General features: G+C 37.6%; 1 protein-coding gene across 6 annotated transcripts in view; it reads right to left on the bottom strand.

The window, feature by feature from the left end:
- The window catches only part of MPDZ (multiple PDZ domain crumbs cell polarity complex component), a 160,073-nt gene that overhangs the window by 37,309 nt on the left and 95,002 nt on the right, over positions 1–27,762 (bottom strand). For all 6 annotated transcript variants that reach the window (XM_032306254.1, XM_032306257.1, XM_032306259.1 and 3 more), the window contains 4 exons: positions 21,370–21,568; positions 15,230–15,334; positions 12,250–12,342; positions 2,700–2,877 (listed from right to left, as the gene is read on the bottom strand). In XM_032306254.1, coding sequence (XP_032162145.1) covers positions 2,700–2,877; positions 12,250–12,342; positions 15,230–15,334; positions 21,370–21,568 — 575 coding nt within the window. The remainder of the gene's footprint in view (positions 1–2,699; positions 2,878–12,249; positions 12,343–15,229; positions 15,335–21,369; positions 21,569–27,762) is intronic.

Genomic DNA, 27,762 nt, shown 5'->3' with positions numbered 1-27,762 from the left:
AATCTGTTTCAGAATCAAAAATAATTGAGACTACCTGTGAGACTCAAACTTTTCATTGTCCAGCAGACTTGTGGTCCCTTATTTTGACACTGACTTCTGTCCCCATCATCAACTGAAATAATCATCAGTTGAAATGAAGGCTCTACTTCTGCTTTCCTTACAGTATCGGTTATCCCTTTAATAAATCAAAGTCATTAAAGAAATAATAAAAGGGAACTGCCTCGCAGCACTGTGTTCATCATGAAAGTCACTGTACATGTTTTCTCCAAATCCATTAAAGACTTGTTCGGGAAATGGGTGGGCAATGTTTTGTGTGTTTCTCTCTGTACAGGGAAGCTTGAAGTAAAAAACAGAATTCTAATGTTCAGGAAAATCAGGTTATGGCAAGATTAGCTTTGCAGAAGAATCTTTGTAGTGGACATGACAGGAGCTGGAAGCCAAGAAATTGTGCTTGTTAGTAATTCTTCTATAAATAGCTTGAAAATGAATGTTATTTTGTAACTTTTTATTGACCATGGATTGCCTGGGTGATGATCAGCTCAGCTTACATACTATATGAATAGGAAGGAAAGTAGTTTGAAAGGCCAAATGCTAATCCTGCCAGAAAACTACAAGATACTATAATCATTTTATCATTTCCAATTACCACAATAGGATATATATACAACAAAATAGCATAATCAGAGTAGACACAATTCTGGAAAAGAAAATTAATTAGATCTCTGCATAGAACATTATCACCTTTAAAAGAATTACATGCATTTAATTGAAAACTTCTCTTAGATTGACACTTAGGTAATGTAATTATGCATGTCAGTACATATTAAAAATGGCTTTCACATTTTGTAGAATAAAAGTTAGTATAATAATGAATAATAGAAGTTAGTCTACTACATATTTCACTTGTAGAAACATTTAATAGGACATTAAATATCTTTGCTCAAGTCCAAAGAACTCTATACTCAGAATAGAATACTTTGCAGGTCTCGACTCGTCTAGCCTAAATACTTTTACAGAAACTTGGCAGAGACAGGTTTCAGAATCCCCAGGATTATGGAGGCCCAAGGCTTGCTTACTTACTAGAAAAGCCCCCATACATAACAGCCCTCAACAACCACTGCTAAACAGCACAAAGTACTTAACAACGCACAGAATCAGACTTTCTTTTCAATTTGAAAGGGATGGATGCTTTAACTCCCTCAATACCTTTAAACAACATTTTAGTGCAAACTGTGATCAATCCTTTCTAGAAATAATTATAAATATTTCTTACTTTTTCTCCTTAGGTCAAAAGTATTTAATAGTGAATTATCCATAAAATAAACTGGCCTGTGATAATCTGAAATTGGGAATAAGGGTTCTTTAAAAAGGGGCTAAGATATCCCCTAAAGAAAGGTAAGGATGAAGAGAAAGAGAACAAGCCCACCATTCTTCCTTACAAATGTTTGGAGGGAAGAACGAGACAAAACAGACATGGCCCTAGTACCCTCCCAAGGCTCAATCTTCCTCTCTCTTCAGCTTTCACAGATAATCAACCAGTAAAGGACTAAATCAATATTAAAAATGTTCATTTTAAAGTTACAATGTTGTAACCTTCATAATCAATGCATTTTAATGGTAAGTTATATGGATTTAGAAAATGAGAGACAATCACTTGTATAAACTAAATATAATGGTCCTTATAGTAATAAAGTTATTGGTTTCTACTGAGAAACCAACTCTGTTATCCTGACAACTTAGCAAATCTGGGTCAGGTACCCTTCCTCTACCCTCTTAATTATAACTATAGTTTCCCTGATCAGATAATTTATCACACTGTTCTGAAGTGACGTGATTACTTGTTAAGTCTGTCACACTTGACAAGCAGGCATGCTGCCTTGTTTACTGCGGAATGCCCAGAGCCTGTGATAGCATCTGGAATGCAATAGCTGCTCCAGGAATATTTGCTGAGTAAATGACTAGTGACCATGGGAGAAAAGTCTATTTAAAATACTATACTTTGTTTTGAATTAATTTTACCAAATCAATTTTACCAAATACTTCTCTTGCATAAATCAAAGTTACACATACATGAGTGTGTAAATACACACACAGACACACACACACACACACACACACACACACACACTCCTCAGTGATGAATGGGCATAGCACTGAGAAAAAGAAAGAGGGAAATATGAGCCTGGATTGTGGGGGGTGGGAGCATTTATGTAAAAGACAATCAGGGTAATTAGCATAAAAGATTTACTAAAAGGACTCACTTGGAAAATAATCCAATAAAGTTAACCTACAATGAATTGATCACGATAAGCATTTCTTAAAATAAAATCACTGGAGAACGTAGCTATTATCTATATATTATGTTCATGTATATTTAATTTCAAACAATTCAATTTTTTCCCCAGGAAATTTGCTTTGTTCTTTCAAATAGAACTTCATTATTTTAACTCAAGGCCAATGTTTTTTAAAATGGTTATATCTCCAAACATCAGTCTCTGAATCAAGATACATAATCTGTCACCATGCACTAAAGAGAAAGATTATGGATGAAATGGGACATATAAGAAAGAAATGTTTTAACCACAAACACATTTTACTTTCACATTGGGTCAAGTGACCCGTGTGAAGGCAATGATTCCCTTAATAAAGAGGATGGAACAGAGGAAGAATTTTGGCACAGAAAGCTCACTAGAGGGTACCTCTACTATTCTATCTCCAGGTTTCAAGGTTCCATTTTTGCCAGCTGGACTATCTTCAAGAACATGTTTGATGAAAATGCCCCTCATCACTTCACCATTGCTTAGACGACTTCCCATGCCTCTTCCACCAACAATGCTGATACCCAAAGATTTACTTGGTTCTCTCCAAAGTTCAACCCTATAAAGATAAAAAAAAAAAATTAAACTCTTATAAGAAAGCTTATGGGGGAAAAGCCTCACAATGCTGTGTTTTGGAATGATTTTGGGATAGGAAACCAAAGGTGTAGGCAACAAAAGACAGACAAATAAGACTTCAACAAAATTAAAAACTTTTGTTAATCAAAAAAATACTATCAATAAAGTAAAAATGTAACTTACAGAATGGAAGAAAATATTTGCAAATCACTTTCTGGATAAGAGATTGATATTCAGAATATAAAGAGATCACCAAAAACACAACAGTGAAAAAATAATCTGATTTAAAATTGGGCAAAGGAGGGGCACCTGGGTAGCTCAGTGGGTTAAAGTCTCTGTCTTCCACTCAGGTAATGAACCCAGGGTTCTGAGATCAAGCCCCGCATTGGGCTCTCTGTTCAGTGGGGAGCCTGCTTCCTCCTCCCTCTCTCTCTCTCTCTCTCTGCCTGCCTCTCTGCCTACTTGTGATATCTGTCAAAAAAATAGAATATTTTTTAAAAACATGGGCAAAGGAATTAAACAGACATTTCTCCCAAGAAGATAATCAAATGGAACATAAGCACATGGAAAGATGTTCACTTTACTAATCATTAGCGAAATTCGAAGCAAAACCATAATGTGATACGTACCCCATACCCACTGGGATGGCTACTATCAAAACAAAAAAACAACAAAAAAAACCAAAAACAAAAAAGAAAAAACAGATACCTGGTGACTCTGTTGTTTAAGTGTCTGCCTTTGGCTCAGGTCATGATCCCAGGATCCTGGCATCAAGACCTGCATTAGGTTCCTTGCTCAGCAGGGAACCTGCTTCTCCCTCTCCCTCTCTCCCCTGCTCATGCTCTCATGCTCTTTCTGTCTCTCTCTCTCTCTCTCTGTGACAAATAAATAAATAAAAATCTAAAAAAAAAAAAAGAGAGAGAGAGAGAGAGAGAAAAGAAGTGCTGGCAAGGAAAAACTGCAGAAATTGGAACCTTGCGCACTGTTGGTAGAATGTGAATTGTTGTAGCCACTATGGAAAACAGTATAGGAGTGCCAAAAAAAAAAAAAAAAAAAAATTGAAAATAGAATTGCCCTATGACTTAACAACTCCATTTCTGGGTATATACCCTCTCAAAATTATACAAAAGTGTTGAAGAAATATTAATACAGTCATGTTCATAGAAAAATCATTCATAATAACCAAAGGTGGAAGCAATTCAAGTGTCCATCTAAAGATGAATGGATAAACAACATGGTATATACATACCATGGAATATTATTTAGCCTTAGAAAGGGAAAAAATTCTGATACATGCTACAACACATATGAACCTTGAAAACATTATGTTAAGTGAAATAAGCTAGCTAGGTGAAATAAAGGACAAATACTATACAATTTCATTTATATGATGTATCTAGAATATTCAAATCCATAGAGACAGAAAGAATGGTAAAAAGTTTCACAAGACATATGAAAATGGAGATACAACATATTAGAACTTATGGGATGAAACAAAAGCAATTCTGAGAGGGAAATTGATAGCAATATACACCAACATTTAGAGACTAGAAAGATCCCAAATAAGTGATCTAACTGTATGCCCTAATGAACTAGAAAAGAATAAACTGACTCCAAATTCGGCAGAAAGAAGGTGAGAGTAAAGATGACAATAGAAACAAATGAAATAGAGAACAAATAATAGGAAAGAGTAACCAAAACAAGAGTTGGTTCTTTGAAAAGATAAACAAAATTGGCAGACCCTTAGCTACATTAACCAAGGAAAAGGACCCAAATTGATAAAGTTATGAGTGAATAATAAGACATTATAACTGTTAGCACAGATCAAAGGATCATAAGAGGCTATTATTATTAACTATACATCAACCACCAACAAACTGGTAACCTAGAAGAAATGGAAAAATTCTTAGAAACATACAACTTACTAAGATTGAATCAGGAAGAAATAGAAAATCTGAATAGACCAATAACTAGTAAGGAGATTGAATCAGTAATCAACGGCCTCTCAACAAAGAAAAGACCAGAACCAGATGGTTTCACTGGTAAATTTTACTAATCACTTAAGAAGAATAAACATCAATCTTTCTAAAACACTTCCAAAAGTCAAAAAGGAAGGAACACTCCCAAACTCATTGTACAAGACCAGCATTATCCTGACACCAAAACCAGAAAAGTTTATTACTAGAAAAGAAAACTACAGTACACAATATTGCTGGTGAATATGTATAAAAAAATACTCAATAAAATATTATCAAACTGAACTCTGCAGCACATTAAAAGGACTACTCACCAAGATCAAGCAGGATGTGTCCCTGGGATGCAGGGATGCTATCAACCAATGTGATAAATCCCATTAATAGAACAAAATAATAGAATCATATGAACATTTCAATAGAGAAAAACAGCATTTGACAGAATTTGCTATGTGCTCATGATAAAAACTCAACAAATCAGGCATAGAAAGAACATATCTCAACCTAGTAAAGGCCATATAGAGTAACAACACAGTTAACAGCATATTCAATAGTGGAAGGATGAAAGCTTTTCCTCTAATATTAGGAATAAGACAAAAGTGCCCACTTTCACTACACCTATTCAACACAGTGCTGTAAAGCCTAGCTAGAGCAATCAGCAAGAAAAATAAATAAAAATACCGAATTGGAAAGGAAGAAGTAAAATGGTCTCTATTTATAGATGACATAATTTTACATATAAACAAATCCTAAAAACTCAACCCAAAAACTGTCAGATCTAATCAATTAATTCAATAAAGTTGTGGGATAAAAAATTAAAATGCAAAAATAGCATTTCTATACACTAACAACAAAGTTTCTGGGAAAAGTTGATCTCATTTACAATAGCATAAAAATAATAAAATAGGAATACATTTAAAGAGGTGAAACATCTCTACTCTGAAAACAAGAAATTGATAAAACAAATCAAAGAAGATATAAATAAATGGAAAGGTATCCTGTGTTCATGTGTTGGAAGAGTATTGCTAAAACATGAAGTATAATCAAAAGCCACCTACAGATTCAATGCAATTACTATCAAATAGATTCCAATGGCATTTTTTAAAGAAATAGAAAAAACACCGCTAAAATTTATACAAAATCACAAAAGACTCTGAATAGTCAAAGAAATCCTGAGGAAAAAAAGAACAAAGCAGACGGCATCACACTTCCTGATTTAAAGCTGATTTAAACTATACAGTTTAATGATTTAAACTATAAAATTTTAGTCATCAAAACAGTCTAGTACTGACATAAAAACAGACACACAGACCAAGAGAATAGAATCAAGAGCCCAGAAATAAACCAAGAATGTAAGGTCAACTAATATTTCATAAGGGAGGTAAGAATACTCGACAGTCTCTTCAGTAAATAGTGCTGCGATAACTGAATATTTCTATGTAAAAGAATGAAGGTGACCCATATTTTACACCATTCACAAAAATTAATTTTGATTAAGGATTTAAATTCAAGTCCTAAAACCTACTGGTTGGATTAAGAACTTAAATGGAAGACCTGAAACCCACTGTGATGATATTTCTATACTTACATAAAATCAAGCCAAAATGCTATATGCCTTAAACTTACACAGTGATGTATGCTCAATTACTTTTTGATAAAACTGGGGAAAAAAGAGGGGCACCTGGTTGGCTTAGTGGGTTAAACCTCTGCCTTTGGCTCAGGTCAGGATCAAGCCTGGCATCAGGCTCTCTGCTCAGTAGGGAGTCTGCTTCCCCCCGCCCCCCGCCTGCCTCTCTGCCTACTTGTGATCTCTCTCTGTGTCAAATAAATAAATAAATAAAATTAAAAAAAGAAAGAAAAAACTGGGGAAAAAAGAAAGTAGAAGGGCAGTTGCCAGGGCAGGGGGCAGAACTAGGGAATTATTTAAAATTTAATGGGTAGAGATTTTCAGTTTGTAAGATGATGCGTTCTGGAGTTAGATGGTAGCAATGGTTTCACAGCAATGTGAATGTTCTTAATGTCACCGATCTGCATACTTAAGAATGGTTCACATGGTTAAAAATTATAATTAAATTTTAAAATATTCAATGTAATAACATGTAATAAGTTAATTTTTGCCAATCTTATCAATTTATTGAAGTTTTACCAGTAGCAAAACAAAATCATTTTTGTTTCCCAATTATGTGTTTTATAAGGTCTGATAAACACTAATGTATTTCTGAAGCTGATTTATTACATGTAAATACTGGACTCACACTTCAGGCTGGGACATGGACCCATATAAAAAGTACCATTTTCCAGGAGCTCTAATATTGCAGACACTAAGTAATCAAGAAATTCAACAACTCCTGAACAGATGGTAACTTCTGAGTTTGGCAATCAAATCAAGGAAAAGAACATTCCTGCACACACTATGTCAGAAGCTTATCCCTGTAGAAGTCTTCTTTGCCAAGGTAGACTGGGTAATTAACAGTCAGGGCATGGAAAGCAGAGGCTGACAGTATCCTACATGATCTGATTCTACCACCACCTCCCCAAACTCGGCTCCCACAGCTCCATGCCCTCTGTTCTCCATTCCAGCGACCACAGCTGTTCCCGAAGCTCATTAGGCCTGCTCTCCTGCTTCTGGGCGTTGGCGCCTGCTACTTCCTCTGCCTTGAACGCACCTCCTCCACCCATGTAATACGCACAGACACTCACATTTAATACCTGCTAAGAGCCATAAGAGCTATGAACGCATTAAGTTCCTGTCTTATGGGAAGACTGACACATAAAAAGAAGGTTGTTTGCAGTGAGGTGCCGGGCTGAGAGGAAAAAAGAAGAGAAACCTAGCAGAGAGCTCTGAGATAACGCGACTGTAATCTGTTCTGTGCTGCGGGAAGGGAGACAGTGCTGGACATCAAACAGGAGAAGAAAGCATGGTCCAACATATGCCCTCAGTCTGAGGAGCTTTGAGGAGCTCCCAGAGGAGAGGAAAGATTGGCCTAAGGACTCCTGTGTGGTGAGGGCTATCCAGTAAGAGAAGGCTGGAGATAAAAGAGCACCAGGGCTGGGGGAGATGAAGCACGTGAGGTCAGCATTTATTACCTTATTAGAAATGGATAATCCTAGAAACTCTATTTAGTTTGAAAGGATGTGACCATGTTCCTGAATCTTAATAATGTTTATGTAAATAGTTTAAACTAGTTAAAGTCCTAGTCATCATTTTCTTTCACTCTGGGAATTCTGTGAAAGATAAGAAGCAAAATCCTCCCTTGTTTCTTAAAGCAGCTCCTGAGATAACACAGAAAAGTAAAGAAGTCAGTATATTTAGCCATTTGTAGTAAACATTTAAGAATTCAGGATACATACATAGGACTACTTAACCCTTCTCTATAAAGGAAAAAAAAAATGAAAGAATGGAAGCAAATGTTGGCTAGGGTTCTTTGTAGTTAGTGTGAAGTGGAAAGTGGTTCTTATAATTTTTTTAAATAATAAAAGTAATAGCAACAAACACTCAAGAGCTTATCATGTGCTCGGCATTATTCTCCAGGTGAATACCACATACTTTCATTTAATTGTCACACCATCCCTATGGGATGGATACGCTAATTAGCCCCACTTTTAAAGGGAAGAGGTTCAGAGAGGTTACACAATCTTTGGAGAACAGCCCTGTCTGCCTATATGGGGTCCAGCCGATAGCAGTGTTATCAAATCCAGTGTACTCTCTGGAAGAAAGGCTGTAACTTCTTAAAATCCTGGAGAAGATAACAAACACGAGGCTGCCAAAATGACCACAGTGCTGAGGAACCAGACTCCCCTCATTGAACGGAACACTGTAAACATTCTTTGAACAGAAAAGATGAGACCTATAAAAGTATGGTTTTATAGAACATGTTCAGAGTTAGTTGTCTGGGAAAATGGCAGCCTTTCTTGAAGCCTATACATGGGCTTACAAAAAATGAAATTCAGAAAAGCAAAGGTAAAAGGGCTCTGAGGCCAGCCTGCCTGAGCTCTGAATTGAGCCCCTGAGTTTGAGTCCTGACTTTTTGCTACTTAACAGTTGTGTGACCCTCTGCAACTTACTTAGTCTCTCTTACCTTCCTCAGCTGTGAAATGGAGCCAGTAAGTCTCTCTACAGCAGAGTTCGCTGTGAGGATTATATCAATGAATGTATGCCAAGTGCAAAATGAAGCTTTGGCATACAGCATGCAATCAATCTTTTATCACTCCTACGATGACGACTGGGATTATGACTACTGAAGCAATGTAAGCAAGATTCAAAATTCAATCCATATGACGAGTGAGAAAATGTGCACCCCACCACCTTAATCCTGTTTGGATCATACATTGTTTATTAAGACAAGATACCATTTTCTAACTATCAGGTTGACAAAAACATGTTGTTTCAATGATCATATGATGTGGTAACAAGGTTGTGGGGAAAAGGGAACTCTCATATATTAAGAATTGAAGTAAAAATTGGTACAGCCACCTTAAAAAAGCAAGTGGACAACTTCTGATGGCGGGGGAGTAGGAGGAGGTGCCTTTTTAGCCGGTACCCCAAAGTGAGCTGATTACCTACCAAAGAACTCCAATCACCCATGAAATCAGCCTGAGATCAGAATTATACCCGTCTGGATCTCTACTGGGGCAGAAGATGCCAGTGGGCAGGTAAAGCAGAATGGGAACGGCGGACTGATATCGGAAGATAAATAACACATTTAGATCTATGAGCCAAGGGTGCCTGGGTGGCTCAGTCAGTTAAGTGTCTGCCTTTGGCTCAGGTCATGACCCCAGGGTCCTGGGATGAAGTTCAGTGTGGGGCTCCCTGCTCAGCAGGGAGTCAGTTTCTCCCTCTGTCTCTGCCTCTCCCCCTGCTTATGTGCTTTCTCTCTGTCAAATAAATAAATAAAATCTTTAAAAATAAATAAATAAATCTATGAATCAGCAATTCCTCTTATGGATACATACCTAGATAAATTCTCATAGTTATATATAAGGAAATAGAGATATTTACTGCAAAGAATTATTATAGTAGCAAGTAAGTATTAATTAGTCAAATATTGACCTGGGAATAAACTGTGGTGCATTCAGATGTTGAAATTCACTGCAACAACTACACTGAATGAATGAAGTATCAACGAGACAGACATCCAGGACACTGGACTGAGCGAGAAACAACAAGCTAGAAAGTGATACACAGAGTATGCTACCAATTCTGTCAATGGAAATCACATGCAAAGTAAGAGTAACAGCTTATTTAAAATTTTAAAATATACACTTTGCTAAAAAATATTCTCTATTTCCACAGAAAGTAAACTTCTTTTAACAGTACAAATGAATGTCCCATCACGTTCCCCATGTTGTATAAAAGCTTTGGTTATTTTGGTAAGCATCCTCTTACTATTCTGTGACCTCTTCCCAAAAGAGTACCTTTGTTAATAAGTACAGGGTATCTTCTTAGGATTTCTGGAAGCTCCACCCATACCCTCACTGCACCACCTTTAGAGATACCTCAGGCTGGTGTGAAGACTAAAATTGAAGTTATAAGTATAGAAATCTTCCAGTTCAGGGACGCCTGGGTGGCTCAGTTGGTTAAGCAGCTGCCTTTGGCTCAGGTCATGATCCCAGGGTCCTAGGATCGAGTCCCACATCGGGCTCCTTGCTCAGCAGGGAGCCTGTTTCTCCCTCTGCCTCTGCCTGCCTCTCTGTCTGCCTGTGCTCGCTCGCTCTCTCTCCCTCTGTCTCTGACAAATAAATAAATAAATAATCTTTGAAAAAAAAAAAATCTTCCAGTTCAGAAGCTACACCCAAGTTTTTCTCATAATAAAATTCCAAAGTGATTCATGGGTCCAACATTTTCTATTTGCTTAGTTATTAGTGATGATGGTGACCATCGACCAGGCCAACGACCGAGACTGAGTGCTCACTCTGTATCAGGACCCAGGCTAAAAATTTCATGTGCATTATCACACTAAATTCTCCAAATTTAAAAGATTTTACTATCAAACCCATTTTATAGATGAAGTAACTGAGAGCTAGGAGAGATTAAGAAATTTATCTTAAAAAGTGTAAAAGTCAGAATTCTAACATGGCTCTTATAGACTCTAAACATTGTGCATATTGCTTTCTAAAATCTACTTTTCCTCTAACAGCATTATTAAAACTGACAAATCTATCTTCTTCTTTGACTGTGATTTCTGTCCAACAAAACTCAAGTTTATCACTATGATCACCAACTACAAAATAATTTCATCTAACTCACTTTTGCCTTTATCCTCATATAAATAAGAAACAACATAATCTATTTTCTGCCACTGATCTAGCATTTATATTCTATTCTCAATGTGAATAATGATGTAGAGAGACCTTGATTCTTTAAGTAGGTTAAATAGCTTCTTAAGGAATTCCAATGAAAAAGTCATTTTAAATGGCTAGAAATGTTTATTGTTTTTTGTGTAAGTAACATAATATGTTTCCTATACTTTGAATAGGACTCAACCTAAAAATGTTTAAACATAAGCAAAATCATCAAACTGCATTACATTTATGAACAGTAGAAATTTTTCTCTCTGGAGGATTTTATATATTTATTGTAGAATAAGTATTAGGTGTTTCCTAAGTGCAAGAAATCATTATGATGGTCACTTGTAGATCTGTTTAGAGGGCATAGCCAATGACAATTACTAATATTTTACACTCAATGTAAAATACCTTATATTTTTCTTTAATTATTTTGTGTCTTGCCTAATCCCCAGTACACTATACTTCCTTGAAGGCAGGATTTAGGTCTCATACATCCCTTTTATTCACAAAATCATCTGCATCCATAATCAGGACTCAGTAAATTCCTATGAAACTCAATTTGATTTTACTCAGCAGGAACACAAAAATATGCCTTAGTGATGCATAGTGTTATATCTGAACATATTTAGGAAAACTATCTTTTCTACTATATATGAAACTGGTTCCAGACAGAGCATGGGTTAAAATAACTGCAGGCTGTGATAACAAGATGCTTACACACACACACACACACACACACACACGTTTTGAATATATGTGCTACAAATGCTAGAGAAAATTTAAATTACCATTTGGTGGTTTAAACCCAAGATCGAGCTCTATAGAAAATATAATCCATTCCCAACTACTTAGGCATAATTTTCTCTAGTTATTTGTATTTAGCCCCTACTATATGCCAAATCCTTGTATACATGTTAGTTTAGCCCCTGTGTAATAACATATTGTTCTTTCTACCGCACACAGGAAGAAATGGAGGGTAAGGGATATTAAAACGCCTTTCCCTGTGTCAGAGTAGCAAGTTGTAGTCCAGCACTAGAAACCACACCTGCCTATCTTTAAGCACTGAGTAGGCAGAAGACAGAAATCATCCTTACCGCCTGGGCGGGTTCCAATTACTATATGCTGCATTTTGAAGCTCACTTTCTTCTCCCTCTCCTTCTTCCCGCTCTGGTAGTTCTGGAATGTCTCTGTTAAAAATTTACACAGTGAATACACCAAAATCCTAGTAAAACCGTGCAAGTTTTGTCTTATATATATTTTATTATCAATTTGCTAAAAATCAGAACTACTTCATATTTTCACCACCTTGGTCAATTTTACATTAAGAGGAAAAGAAAACCTGATCAAATGAAAATAAAAACATGACACCAGAATCAATTTACCATAAGTTAGTCTGGAGATAAATGTTTGCAATTGATTTTTATAGAAATTTAATACTCTAAAGAAAATATACACTCAAGTTATATCCATTTTCCAGCGACAGGAATACTGAACTCGGTCAAATCACACAACCTTTCGACTGAGATCAGAAGTCATAAAACCCAATAATCATCTGTATTTGAATGTTTCACAACAAAAACTTTGGAAAGCAACTAAGTGCCCAGGTTCTCCCTGAACATGTCCTTTTTCCTTTGACCTAAATGTCAGATTTTTGCTTTTCAACTATTAAGAGAAAAATCTATGTGCCTAACTATACTACCCACTGTTTTATGTTTGAATTCCTCTCCTGAGCCAAGTTGAGGCACAAGGTTCTGAATGAGGCTGGGTTCCAAGAGCCTAAGCCTGACAGTGGGACAAGACTTTTGGGAATGGACCCAAAAAAGAGATTTTATTTTATTTTCCAAAAAGAGGGTTTTTAAAAAGGATGTTAAGAAGCAGACTGAGAAGGAGACAGACTTAGAGAAGCTATATCCTGAAGATGCATGCACAGAGGTGAACATGAGACTAACCCTTGGGAAACAGAGCTGGAGAGAATAGGACAGAGGAAGCAAAGTATGAAATACAGATAATAATGAGAACTTAGAATGAGTTCCTAAAATATTCAATGATATCCATGGGGAGGGGGGCAGATCTTACCCATCCAAGCTCAGGGAGCCACCTGGACACACTCTCATATACAGTGGACACATGTTCTTGCCTTTTGAGCTATAAGAATATTAATATCCTGAATCCTCTGATACAAAACCCCCATGTTCTTCATATGATTCTATAATCCTCAAATCCTTTCATCAACCCGGATAAGTTCCTATAAATGTGTTGGTCACCTCCCATTCATCTTTGAACGTGCTTTACAGAACTTAAGTGTTGTGTGCTCCAAGGAGCAAAATGGACCAGTGCTCCTCTCCCGAACTCACCTGGCTAAGGATGAATTAGACTTCTTTGCCCCTGTGTCTGAGTGTTGACTACCAATGACATTTCTATCAACTGTAATAACTCTCTATAAACCTGCATCAAGATACCAGATATTGGCACAAAGTCACACAGTAGAGTAACGGAGGTAAAGTATGAACTGAGGCCATCTAACTGCAAACCTGAGTTTTTAACCTCCATGCCATGCTGCCCCATATTTTTATATGGGGTTTGTATATTTCTTTCTTTGAATCCAATGGTTAAGGACCTGGAACCTGACTGCTTATATTCTAATATTAGTTCTGCCAATTATTAAGTATGGAATTTAGCCAAGTTACTGAGCCTCCCTAACATAGATTCCTCTTCTATAAAATGCAGATTGTTTTGTTTTGAGGCCCGTTACACTAAAAGCAGATACACTTCCTCTGCAATGAAGCAGGTGGTCACAGCACTAGACAATCCAGCCATTCTCCTGTGCTGGGAGGGAGGCACAGTGCTGAAAGTGGCTGTTTCTCTATGACTTTTGAGAGCTTGTAAGGCCTTACAACTTAATAGAAATACAATGTTACCTTGGCATAGCCTTTACACTATTTGAAGTAATATCTTAGGGGGACCCTGAAATTATTGCTTTGCTATTTTGCCAAGAAGGTACAATCATTCCATACCATTAAGCCTGAGACAGAAACTCCAGAGAGGAACATGGCTGAACTCCATAGAGGGTGAAGTGAATATTCCTTCTCCCACAAAATTCATGAGGCCCTAAGGCCTATGACATTGTTTCCCTTTACTAAACACATAGCATACCTTTCCCTCCCCTGTCTGTATTACTGCAGTCATGAGGAAACAGAGGTGCCCTATCAAGATACCTGTAGAGTCACGGACACCGGGTGTCCTGGGATGTTCTCACATCCTATACAAACAGTGTAACTCTTCTGAGAAGGTTCCAGGATGTTTGCAGAGCCATCTCTGCTCTAGCCTGCTTAAAGAGCAATCTGTACTCAGTGGCGAATACAACTCAAAGAACGGCCCCAGGGCTGAGAATGTAAAGTGTTTCCTTCTCCATGGAAAAGCAATTCGACAATATTTCTTTCCCTGTGCTGGACTCAGTCAGCAGCAGCATCAAAATTTAGTTCCTCCCTTTGTTAAGGGGGAAAAAGACCCTTTTCCTGCCTTAACTATTCTTAATACTTTATGTATCAAAAGCATTTTGAAAAGACATACACTGTCTCCTAACATGCACATATATAAAGATGCAGCTCAACACTCTCCAAGGGTAAGAATTAACCATTAAAAATGTTTCTGAATCTGTATGCCTATTAATAAAAAAAAAATAAATCAAATTTCTGCATGTGTTTGAAAACATCTATGAGAGTAGAAAAGGCACAATACAGTATCATACAAACTGTAGGCTCCAGCAAAGTAATGAAATAATTCTGAAATCTGAGGTGAATTCCCCAAACTCTGTATGTGAAGAGTACTATACAGAGTGGTGCCGCTTAAGATGATTTTCATCTCTGGGTTAGAGTTTTCATATATTTTCAATACTATATGACACTTTGCTTAAGCAACGGGGAGGCTGGGGTGAAAACTTCTTTTTAAAATCTTGAAAAAAAGAAAAGGAAACAATTCTTTTTCATTGTTAGTGCCCCCTGACTCTGGCTTCAGACTCTTCTGGGAGCTCGTGACATCTTTCACTCCCTGCAGCAAGCTTACTGCTTCACTTACCTGCCAGAGTACGAAGAAAAAATATCCAGAGCCATTATTCCTCCAGATTGTGGCCCCAAACTTATTTTGAACTCTTCCAAACGTTCTGCAGGCACATAAGTAATTCTAGAAGAGAACACAATTCATGAAAAAAAGGAGGAGGAGGAGGAGGAGGAGGACAGCAAAGTTTTGTCTAACAGAAAAAGATTCCAAAACACAGAAATAAAATATCTTGTCCCTGAATCCCTACTTTTTCACACAAATCATTTAATCAGCTTACTCAGCAACTCCAAACTCAGAAAGGATAAAACATCCTATAGGCAAAAATAACAGATTAAAGTTTAAATTTTTTACTTTATATTTTAAACAATTAAACTTTAAAATGCTGGTAAACTATATGTTTACTAATAATCATATAGGGGAGAAAAGCAGCATTATTTCAATTTCTATATGGGAAGACTAACAGTCTTTTTAGAAAGATCCATTAATCCTGGGGCACGTGAGTGGTTCAGTTGGTAAAGCATCTGCCAGGGTCCTGGGATCCAGGCCCTCGTGCGGCTCCCTGCTCAGCAGGGGGAAGTCTGCTTTTCCCTCTCCCTCCGCCCCAACCCCGACTCGTGTTCTTTCTGTCTCTCTTTCTCAAATAATAAATAAAACCTTTAAAAAAAGAAGATCTGTTGATCCTTACAAATATAAGTTCTTCTAAAATACAAAATCAATTATGGCCATTAACAAGTATATAATAATTATATGCTAGCTCTATGAAGTTATGAACCCAAAGGTCTGAAGTTAAAACTAGCATAAGTTTATGGGAAGACCCTCTTGCTAATTTGTAGCAACTCTGTAATAAGTTATTTTGGTTTTAGAGAAAAGCCTGATGTTTACACTTGAATGGTCACTTAGTAATTAAGCAAGCACTGGCTGAATGCCTGCAATATGGAAGGCACTGATGAGCAAGATGTTTACTACAGCTATAAAGTTCAGAAACTGGTATTCAAAAATTCAAGTTTACTGCTGTCCTATAAAAGACTACATAACCACTATACCTCCCTAGATCTTCAGCTTAATAGTTAGGTAAGAGGAACAGTGAATTGCAATTTGGTTCAGCACACTGTACTAAAGTATGTATCAAGTTTGTATGTATCAAAATTAAACAATATAAAAATCATGAAGACTATTAAATCAGCTATCCATGACTTACCCATGAAGACAATAAGTACATAAAACCTGAGTAGGGGAGGGCATGGATAAAAGGACTGTCTTTTATGTCATAATAAAAGCCAAATTATGCCACTGGCATTAATTTACTACGTGAGGAAGATATGTAATTTCAGACATACTGGTTATTCCATAAAAAGCATTCACTCTGTAAGGTCAAAGACACAGCTCTGTTTGCTCATCAGAGGGTAGTAGGAGGGTACATCACCACTACCAAATCTCCACAATCTCAACCACAAGAAAGATGTCACTTTTCAGGAGGCTACTGTAAGTTGAGGAGCATAAAACAAATAGAAGGCAGTGCTTTTCCAGTGCATCAGCTAGCCTGGTCACACCTGATCACTCTGTAGACTCTGGGGACCCTTGGGGAGTCCCTCTTCATGACACTTTTACCTCCAGGACCAAAAAATAAAGCAGAAAGCACAGCTCAGAGGATTTAGGAATACACTGGGAGACAGAGTTGCATTCTAATTCTGGCCCTACTTAATTTATTCATCTATGAAAACACCTTCTCTATGGTGTTAAAAATATATTGGATAGTAAATTTGAATTTATCCCTTCCCAAAATAATGAGTAAAAAATGTATAACACATTATGTCAGGAAGACTGATTCTATTTTATACTAAGACTAATAAAGGTAAACCTAAAACTAAAAAACCTATTCAAGAAAAGTGGTATTGGGGTGCCTGGGTGGCTCAGTTGGTCAAGCGTCTGCCTCTGGCACAGGTCACGATCTCTGGGGTCAGGTTCCCTGCTCAGCAGGGAGTCTGCTTATCTCTCTCCTGCTGCCTCTTCCCCTGCTTGTGCTCTCTCATAAATGAAAAATAAAATCTTTTTTTAAAAAAGTATTATTTCTGAAGATTCAATAAAGGTAAAACATATAAAGTCAGGAAGAGGTGAAAGAAGGAAAGCTAGAACACACTAGCAAAGATAATAATGATCAATTCAAAGTATTATGTTTTTAAAATGTTTTGAGATGGAAAAAATATTTCTATCCCAAACAATGCCAAAAATGAATTTTCCTCTATATTTGTCCCAAACTGTTTTTCCTTTTACCAAGGGTAGAGGACAGGGAGTTTTACAAATATTTTTCTGATATTTTAGACAGCAGTGAGAAAGAGGAAAGAAAGCAGCTTTTGCAAATATTTACCCCAATACACACAGTGAGGACACCATAAGATTCCCACAATGCAACAGCACACGCAAAGCATTTGTAACACACGCCTGGTCAGACAGCACACCTCCAGATCCCAGGAAGGGCACCAAAAATGAAATGTGGTCTGAATAAACACACTGAAATAGCTTCTTTGAGAGCTGTGTTAAAGATTCTTATACGTAAACTAACCTCTGGTTACAAACGGAGAGGAAGGAGAAAGAGCAGCATCAGTGATGCTGAAATGCGATCCGGCTACTGATCCAGAGATAGCGCCTGCAATCGCAAGCGGGATCACTCCCCACAAAAGAGCTTGAAAGCTCTGTAGTTGGAAAATACAATTTCCAAATGAGTTTACAATCATCAGTGCAATGTGAACGTGTAACAATCTCATAGTTGTGTTGATATTTACATTCTCAAGTAAATGAAGAAAAGAAAGCCAAAATGTATACTCTGAGTCCGTATCTGGATCTATCCCTGCAATGGGAAGTTACAAAAGCATGAAATGGTTTTCACAGACAAGTTGTAACACACAGCCATAATGAGCTTTTGAATCACCAATACTCACACATAAAAGGGGGCTCGATCATCAGCAGGTGCTGCAGAAAATCTAGAATGTGAAGCATACGCCGCAGCATCTTTTTACAATGGTGTTAACAAATGTCAATGTCTTGAGCGGAATGTGAGATGCATACATATGTAGTTAAAAGTGGGTACTCCTGGTTGTTTTTTTTCCCCTTTCCACTCCCTCCCCATCTACACCTCCCCCAGAAAAGCATCTGTTCTTTACTGGTGTCTATAGCAGTGATTATTAACAAGCATAGAAAAATGTAACTGCAATCAATCTTTTATTCCTTGATCAGGAATTCATCCCACACTTTAGGTTAAGGCAGGTGAATTCTGATTCAGCTCAGTAATTATCTGGCAGATGTTAGAAGCAGCTGCTGCTAAGCACAAAACCCTGGCTATTATTACAGAAATATAAGAGCTCCTGGCAAGGTGGAGTGAGAAGTGAAACAGAATGCATTCTGGTGAGGCTTCACATCTGGTTTTCCATACAAAATAATGAAACCTGGAACTTAAACTGGCTGTTCTTGAACTCTTGAAACTCAAATTATCTACACAAGCACGCATGAGCACACAGACACAAAGTTCCTTGCTATCTATTGCAAACGGCAGAAAAGAAATTCAGTGCCTTAAGCTTCAATAAGCAATGCTTTTCCTAAAACCAATCAGTTATGTAACTGAACTATTTAGAATCTTTTATTAAGGTCCCCCAATACACTCCTCCACTGGCATTCCACCTTCATAACAAGACACAAAGGGGAAGAGACAGGATGGAGCCTAGATCCAGGTAAAGACTACAAAGCTTAATTGGCCAGAGGCAGTGTTATGGTTCCATTCAGAGTAACTGGAAGGACTTGCTTTCCTTTTGGGAGGGATTATTCACATGGCTCTTAAGGTAATTCTAAACCTTCTGCTTCATAAAAGCTAGTGATAGGAAAGGGACAGGGCCAAAACATTTCCTGCAAAATGCTGCTCAGCTCCAGTCCATCTAAACGGCTATTCTTTTTTTTTTTTTTTTTTTTTTTTTATCATTTAACACCCTTTTTCTGAAAAAGGAGTATATGATTCGAATTTCTACCATTTACCCCATGAGTCAAACTATAACCATCTGAATCTCAGCCTTAGGAGGACACTTGGGAAGACATCAATGTTTTGTGACTCTCTTTAAGAACGTGTGTGTGTCCACACACAGGTGAGAATATGAGAAAGATTGATTGGCTAATTGATTTCTAAAGGCGCAAAAGTTGCAGGACTTTACTTATTCACTTTTTTAGTTTAATATATTACATTTTGGGGGCGCCTGGGTGGCTCAGTATTTAAGCGTCTGCCTTCAGCTCAGGTCATGATCTCAGGGTCCTGGGATGGAGCCCCATATCAAGCTCCCAGCTCTACTCAGTGGGGAGTGTCCTTCTCCCTCCCCCACTCCCCTTGTTGTGTCCCCTCCCTGGCTGTCTCTCTCTCTCTGCCAAATAAATAAAATGTTTTAAAAAATAATAATAAGATATTACATTTTGACTCCTGGGATCCCAAAGCATAATTTATGAAGTTACCTCTGACATCCTACAAAGTCCTGCAAAAGCTGCTGTAAGCACAAGTGGGTCCATCCTGGCGCTGACTCACAACGTGGGAAACAAATAAGGCAAATGACAAAAGCAACAGAAAGAAGGAAAGGAGAAAAAGGACTTTGGGAGCTTGAAAAAGCACCTGACAACTTTCCTAGAGTTGACTAGATGCCTGATTTATGCCAAATTTATGTCACAATGGTCTTATTCCTCGGCCGCTTTCTAAATGTTGCAGTACATTAGAACTGAGGGGGACGGCTAGATAACCAAGCACTGCTTCTGGTGCACGGAGAGCCAGAAGGTGGGCAAGGGACCTGCACCAGTGCTCATAGCACAAGACATCCATATCACACAATCAATTAAATGTTCAATTACCAGGCCATGTGTGTTTTATACTACATCTACACTATGTAAGCTAAAAGCCTTGTAATAAGGGGTCCCCATGTGGGTCTATAGCTTTCATCTTTGAAGCTAGAGGAATGGATACTCGCCCATAAGTGATGAATAAAGTTCTTAAAATTTCTGTTTTCTTAAAGGCACTGAAATTTCTAATGTACTTGGACTCACATTATTAAAGTAATTAAGGAACTGTAACAAGATGAAATGATCTATTCCCTTATAAAAGTCAAAAAAGCATGAAAAATTATGAAAGTCTGTTAGAGAAATTCCACCCCCAAAAAATGCTTTTGTATAAGATGGTAGAAACCACTTTGAACAGTATAAATATTTCTGCTTTTAATGATGGCAGAATGAAAAACACACTGGTAATATATTTTTTTCTTACCTAAGCTCTAGTAATACATACTTTGCAAAATAATAATATAGAATGAAGTCAGTAAAATAACATTAATACAGCAAAGTTTCCCATAATGGTAATCATTATATAAACTTAAGGTAAATAATCTTTCCCTGAGCTCTTATCTTACTATTTTATCCCTTATACATTAAATAAAAATATTCAATCATCAATGCTAGAGAAAAAAAAGCCAAGCTATTACATTGATGAAGTGTGACAGAGTCATGAGCTGATTTTTATGTTGGCTCAAGAAATGTTTAGTAACTTTAAAAACCAAGTCATATCTATAACATGCTTTCAGCACATTATGGGATTATGGGATGGTTTAAGCACTTACTGACAAAATATCCTACATGACCTACAATTGGACTATACCAATATACTGGTGAATTCTCCTGGAGCATGATGTAGTTAACCAAACGGTAAATGATGGGTCAAACTGACGCTGTTCTATATGGTCTTTTCCATGACTGGCCATTAAAGAACCAGCTTAGTCCTAGGATTCACATAGGTCAGTTGGGTAGTACCAGTACCTTACATTAAGGCCAACCCAAACTTCTTTGAAAGATCCTGAGTGGACCCTCCTGCTCTGTGAGAGATGTCTCAGGATTTTGCAAAAGCAATGGAGCAAAATTAAACACAGGAGGCAAATCATTTTCAAATATTTCAACACTGTATAGTCTTAAAGAAACTATGTCTACAATCAAGAACTACTCAGGAATAGTCAAGTTCCTGAGTGATTTATATTTAATAAATATGTGATAATTTTTGTATATGAAACAGAAGTACCTACTGAAAAAATTCTGATTCATGAATTGAAATTTTTGAATTTCCCAAGCCAAACTGGAGTGAACATAATACTTACTTTATGTCAGGCCCAATGAGAGAGTGTCTTCTCAACATCGCTCGTGCCTGGGCATTAGTTAAACTGATAGTAGATTCTTCATTAATAGATAAGATGCAATCCCCAACAGCAATCCGGCCATCTCGACTAATGGAACCTCCATGAATAATGCTTCGAACAATCATCCCCAAGCCATCTTTATTAGCACTTACTGTCATCCCTATGGTAAAGGAGAAGCACAGATATGTATCAAGTTTGTGACCCTCAAAAATTCATGTTACCTTGAATTTAATAATCCCCATGGATCCACAGATAAAAGGAGTAACTTTTTTATCCAATAGAAAAACAATCAAAAGGAAAGAAAAAAAAGTTTCTAACATAAAATAAGTTTTAAGTACATTTTTTAATGTTTCTCAACTTGTATCCAGGAAAAAGACATTCTACATTGACTGCACTAGAAATGAAATCGATCTACACTGTGGAGTGAATAGAACTCAGGCTATTTGATGTGTTGCCCCTTAAACAGAAAACTCTCCTGAGGCAGATATTTTGACAATAACAAATCAATTTTATAGCAGTTCATCTCTTATACATATAAGAAAACAAAGAGAAAGAATACAAATGGAAAATGAGTTGTATAAACTAAGAAACTCTAGGCTTTTACCTTATTTCTAGATCATTTATCCATTTACTATGTGTTTACCATATATTGACTATGTGCCAAGTTCTATGCTGATTTCATGAGATGGAAAAAGCAAGAAGCTTGCACTCAAGTCTTACCCTCAGTGCCTGATGTATAGTGGTCTGTTTAACCGAAGGGATGTGCACTTAATTCTAACCTCTCCCCATTTCATCTCTGAATCTGAAGTTCTAGGAGCTCCAGATCTCGGTATTTCATTGCCCTCCTGACATGTTCCTTAGATGGCTAATAAGAAACACAGCCTTAGTATATATAAAATTGAATTTCCAAGTTTCCGCTTCCCGTATCTCACCAGGTTCCTTCCCCTCTTTGGCAATGGCATCATTATGCTACTCTCCATTTCTCACAACAGAAACGCTGGAGTTGTTCTCGAGTCCCAGCTCCCTCGCTCTCCTCATATCTCTAATCCATCACCACGTCCTGTCACTTCCAGCTCCAAAATTTATCTTGAACACATTCACCTTTCTCTGTTTCCACACTAAGCCTACACCAAGCTGGCACTTCTTGCCTCACTTTTTGAAACAGCTTCCTAATTGGTTTTCCTAATTGGTCTCCTGACAACCACCAATGCATTCTTCTCAGAGCAGACACAGCGACCATTCAAAAGAGACAGGCCACATCACCGCCTCGCTAACAATCCTTTACCAGTGTCCTGCAGTGCTAATATACAGCACACCTAATTGGCACAGTCTGTCGGGCACTGATGGCCTGGCCCTCCCAACATGTGCCCTTCGTAAGCACCAAGCCCTTGGCTCCCCGTCCTCCAGCCACATGGACTACTTTCAGAAACACACCCAGTCTCTCCCCACTTCACAGAGGAGTCTCTCCCCAACACTGTTCTGTAGCTCTCACACAGCTAATTCCTTCTCACTCTTCAATATCACTTCCTCAGAAAGGGTTTCTCAATAAATCCCCTCTGAATTTATGTTTCCTTCTCACCTCACCCTCATATTTTCTTCAAAAATATAAAAATTTCTTCAAAAATATAAAAATACAAAATTGAAATTATATTTAAAACTGTGCATAAAATTATTTTAAGTAGGGGCTCAGTCGGTTAAGCGTCTGCCTTCAGCCACAGATCATGATTCCAGGGTGCTGGGATCAAGTCCCATGTCTGAATCCTGGCTCAGCAAGGAGATGTGTATTCTCTCCCTCTGTCAAATAAATAAATAAAATATTTAAAAGATTTTTTTAAATTAATGTAAGTAAATTCACTTAAAACCAAGTGCCAAAGTTCCAAATCTTCCAATCTTCCAAAGTTCCAAGTTCCCAATCTTCCAAACAAGATTACATAATTAATGTAAGGAAAGCTATAAGGCTGTAAGGGTGGTTTATAAAAACTTGCTTTAAGAGAAATCACAGATTCCTTTTTAGGTTTGTATTTTGTGTATAAAAGTAAAGTAATTCTTTTAAAGATTAATTTTAATAATACCAAATTAGACACGATATTTCAAGTATCTTTTTCTTAATTTTTAAAAAAGATTTTATTTATTTGACAGGGAGAATGAGTGAGAGAGAGAGCATACGCAGGGGGAGGAACAGAGAAAGAAGGAGAAGCAGGCTCCCCCAGCCATCAGGGAGCCCCGTATCAGGCTCAATCCCAGGACACAGAGATCATGACCTGAGCCAAAGGCAGATGCTTAACAGACTGAGCCACGTAAGTGTCCCTGTATTTCAAATATCTTTTTAGGACCAACCCAGATTATAATATGTTTCCAACTTGGTATTTCATGCTTGAAAATGGGACATCCAAGCTTTAGTTATAGTTCTCTCATAGAAACAAACCATCGTCAAATGTATTTAAAATATTCTGTTAAAACTTATACTAATGATTTTTATTTTATTTCATTTTTTTTTTTTTTTTTTTAGCATCCACAAATGAAGTTCTATTGGAAACTAACTGTGGCTGTTCACTGCAGATCCTCTATGGCTGCATTCATGCCACACCAGCAAAGCTGAGCAGGCACAAGAGAGGTTGTACGATCTATAAAATCGAATGTATTTACTGTCTGGTCCTTTACAGAAAAAGTCTGCTGACCCCTGTCTTATATCATCATGGGAAATTTACTAGTCCTTGGCTGTACCTCAGTTTCCCTAGATGGTAATTCTTTTTTCCTAACAGCTTGATCAAGGTATAACTGACAAGGAAACTGTACATATTTCAAGCATATAATGCAAAGACTTCATAGATGTATACCTAGTGAAATGGTCACCACCACAGTTCAGTTACTTGACACATCCATCATCTCACACAGTGACATTTTCCATGGGTCTGACAACACTTAAGACTGATTCCTTTAGCAAAATTTAAATACACAAGATGGTGCTAACGGTGGTCAGAGTGCTGGACATGAGATCCCCAGAACTGACTCATCTTAGAACTGAAGGCTTATATCCTTTGACCAGCGTCTTGCCATTTTCCCCACCCTTCACTATTCTACTCTGTTTCTGTGAATTTGACTTTTTAAAAAAGTTTCCACAGATGAGGTCACACGGTATTTATCTTTCTCTGGTTTATCTCACTTAGGTTCATCCATGTAGACACAAATGGCAGGAGTTCCTTCTTTCTTGTGGGTGAATAAGATTCCACTGTAATAGACATTTATTTTTTATTATTTTTTTGGAAGCATATTGGTAGATTTTAATGTTCCTAAGAACTGTTTTCTGGAAGATTTTCATTTTTTTCCCCAAAGTTTTTATTTCAATTCAGCTAGTTAACACATAGGGTCGGACTGGTTTTAGGAGGAGGATTTAGTGATTCATTGCTCACATACAACACCCAGTGCTCATCACAAGTGCTCTCCTTAACACCCATCACCCACTTCAGCCCATCCTCACAGCTACTGCCCCTCCAGCAACTCTCACTTCGTTCTCTACAGTTAAGAGTCTCTTATGGTTTACCCCTTTCTGTTTTAATCTTATTCTTCCTTTGCTTCCCCTATGTGCATCTTGCGTCTTGCTGTTTCTTGTAGTTGGATGACTTAGATCTTATTCATCAGCCTGCTGAACTCTTCCTTTTTTAAAAAAATAGAAACCACCCCAAAATTTTCTGATATCCTTGCTTCTAACTGGTGGGACATGCTGAAGCAGAGCAGCTGAGTTTGATACAAGTTCAGTATCATTTCCACCAAGAATTAAATCGTGTTTCTGGGCTTGAGATACTGAACAAGCAACCTTGGCCTCACATGAACCCTGTAGATATATTTTTCACCCAAGACATTTTGGATTTCAACAAGAGAACCCTTGTCCTGAATATCAATGTTGTTGGGGAAATGAGCATTCACAGACCTTGATCTTGTACTCGAAGACCAGTGTAACACCCTTGATCATGTTCTGTACATGACAACAGAGAGTGAAGACCACAGCCAGTTCTGTTCTAGTTCCCCACCATTTGTCAACTCGGAGTCTCTACTTTTTCTTCCCAAGGAGACTGAGCTCTACATAGATGTGACTGATGTCCCTTCACAGGTCTCCTCTGGGGCCCTTCCCAGTAACAGTGCATACCTTTAGAGTGAGGCCAACATCTTCTGGTCAACAGCCTGGGTTCTGACAATGGGTCTTCATTCTTACAGTAGATGCGACAAAGAGCTCTTAGGCTTTAATTTTAAAATCAGAGACACCTGGGTGGCTCAGTCGGTTAAGCATTCGTCTCTTGATTTCAGATCAGTTCATGATCTGAGTCATGAAATCGAGCCCCATGCTGGGTTCTGCACTGCATATGGAGCTTGCTTTAAGATTCTCTCTCTCCCCCTCCCTCCGTCTCTACCCCTGCTCTTGCTCTCTTTAAATAAATACATAATTTTAAAAAATGAATAAAATAAAATTGAGTTTAGATGAATTTCCTGATATAATAGAAAGCAAGGTCACTTCACCTTTCACTACTTTTTTTTTCTCCAAGAACTGAATCATCTCAGTGTTCTTTTTTATGTCAAAACTTAGAAGTTAAGGTAGAAGCAACCCAAGTGTCCAAAAACAAATGAAGGAATAAACTAAAGAAACACCCAGCCTTAAAAAGGAAGGAAATTCTGAAAATAATGTTTTTACAAAGGAAAGGAAATCTTACAAATGCTATGGATGGATGCACTTTGAAGACATTCTGCTAAGTGACTAAGCGAGTAAATGGGACAAATACTCTACAGATCCCCTTACATGAAGAACTTAGGATAGTCGAGACTTATAGAGACAGAGAATAGAATGGTTGCCAGGAACTAAGGGACAGGGAGAATATTTATTATTTAATGAGTACAGAGTTTTGGTAGGAGAAGATGAAAAAGTACTAGAAATGGTTTGTGGTGACAGGTGACAACAATGTGAATAGACTGTCACAGAAATGTATACCCAAAATGTTTTATTTATTTTTTAACTTTTTTAAAAAATTATTAACATATAATGTATTATTAGCCCCAGGGGTATGGGTCTGTGAATTGCCAGGTTTACTCACTTCACAGCACTCACCATAGCACATACCCTCCCCAATGCCCATAACCCACCACTCTCTCCCTAACTCCCTCCACCCCGGCAACCCTCAGTTTGTTTTGCGGGATTAAGAGTCTCTTGTGGCTTGTCTCCCTCCCAATCCCATCTTGTTTCATTTATTCTTGTCCTACTCCCCAAGCCCCCCATGTTGTTTCTCGACATCCTTATATCAGGGAGATCATATGATAGTTGTCTTTCTATGATTGACTTATTTCACTAAGCATGATACCCTCTAGTTCCATCCACATCATCGCAAAAGGTAAGATTTCATTTCTTTTGATGGCTGCATAGTATTCCATTGTATATATATACCACATCTTCTTTATCCATTCATCTGTCGATGGACATCTGGGTTCTTTCCATAGTTTGGCTATTGTGGACATTGCTGCTATAAACATTTGGGTGTCCGTGCCCCTTCGGATCATCACTGTATCTTTAGGGTAAACCCAGTAACGCAATTGCTGGGTCATAGGGTAGCTCTATTTTCAACTTTTTAAGGAACCTCCATGCTGTTTTCCAGAGTAGTTGCACCAGTTTGCATTCCCACCAACAGTGGAGGAGGGTTCCCCTTTCTCCACATCCTCGCCAGCATCTGTCATTTCCTGACTTGTTAATTTTTAGCCATTCTGACTGGTGTGAGGTGGTATCTCATTGTGGTTTTCATTTGTATTTCCCTGATGCCGAGTGATGTGGAGCACTTTTCATGTGTCTGTTGGCCATCTAGATGTCTTCTTTGCAGAAATATCTGTTCATGTCCTCAACCCATTTCTTGGTTGGATAATTTGTTCTTTGGGTGTTGAGTCTGATAAGTTCTTTACAGATTTTGGAACTAGCCCTTTATCTGATATGTCGTTTGCAAATATCTTCTCCCATTCAGTCCACTGTCTTTTGGTTTTGTTAACTGTTTCCTTTGCTGTGCAAAAGCTTTTGATCTTGATGAAGTCCCAATAGTTCATTTTTGCCCTTGCTTCCCTTGCCTTTGGTGATGTTCCTAGGAAGAAGTTGCTGTGGCTGAGGTCAAAGAGGTTGCTGCCTGTGTTCTCTTCAAGGATTTTGATGGATTCCTTTCTCACATAGAGCCCAAAATATTTTAAATGGTCAATTTTATGTATCTTGGACTATGCTAAAAAAAGGTATGTAGCCTGACATACTAATAGAACAAACAAAAACCCATTCAGCTATCTCAACAGACAAAAATAGTAGAATTCAACATTCTCTCAGCCAACTAAAAATAGGCA

This window comes from Mustela erminea, chromosome 12 (genome assembly GCF_009829155.1).
Source record: "Mustela erminea isolate mMusErm1 chromosome 12, mMusErm1.Pri, whole genome shotgun sequence".
In the NCBI taxonomy this organism is placed as follows: Eukaryota; Metazoa; Chordata; class Mammalia; order Carnivora; family Mustelidae; genus Mustela; species Mustela erminea.
Note: the sequence above shows the minus strand (reverse complement) of the source record. Positions and strands in the feature narration are given on the sequence as shown.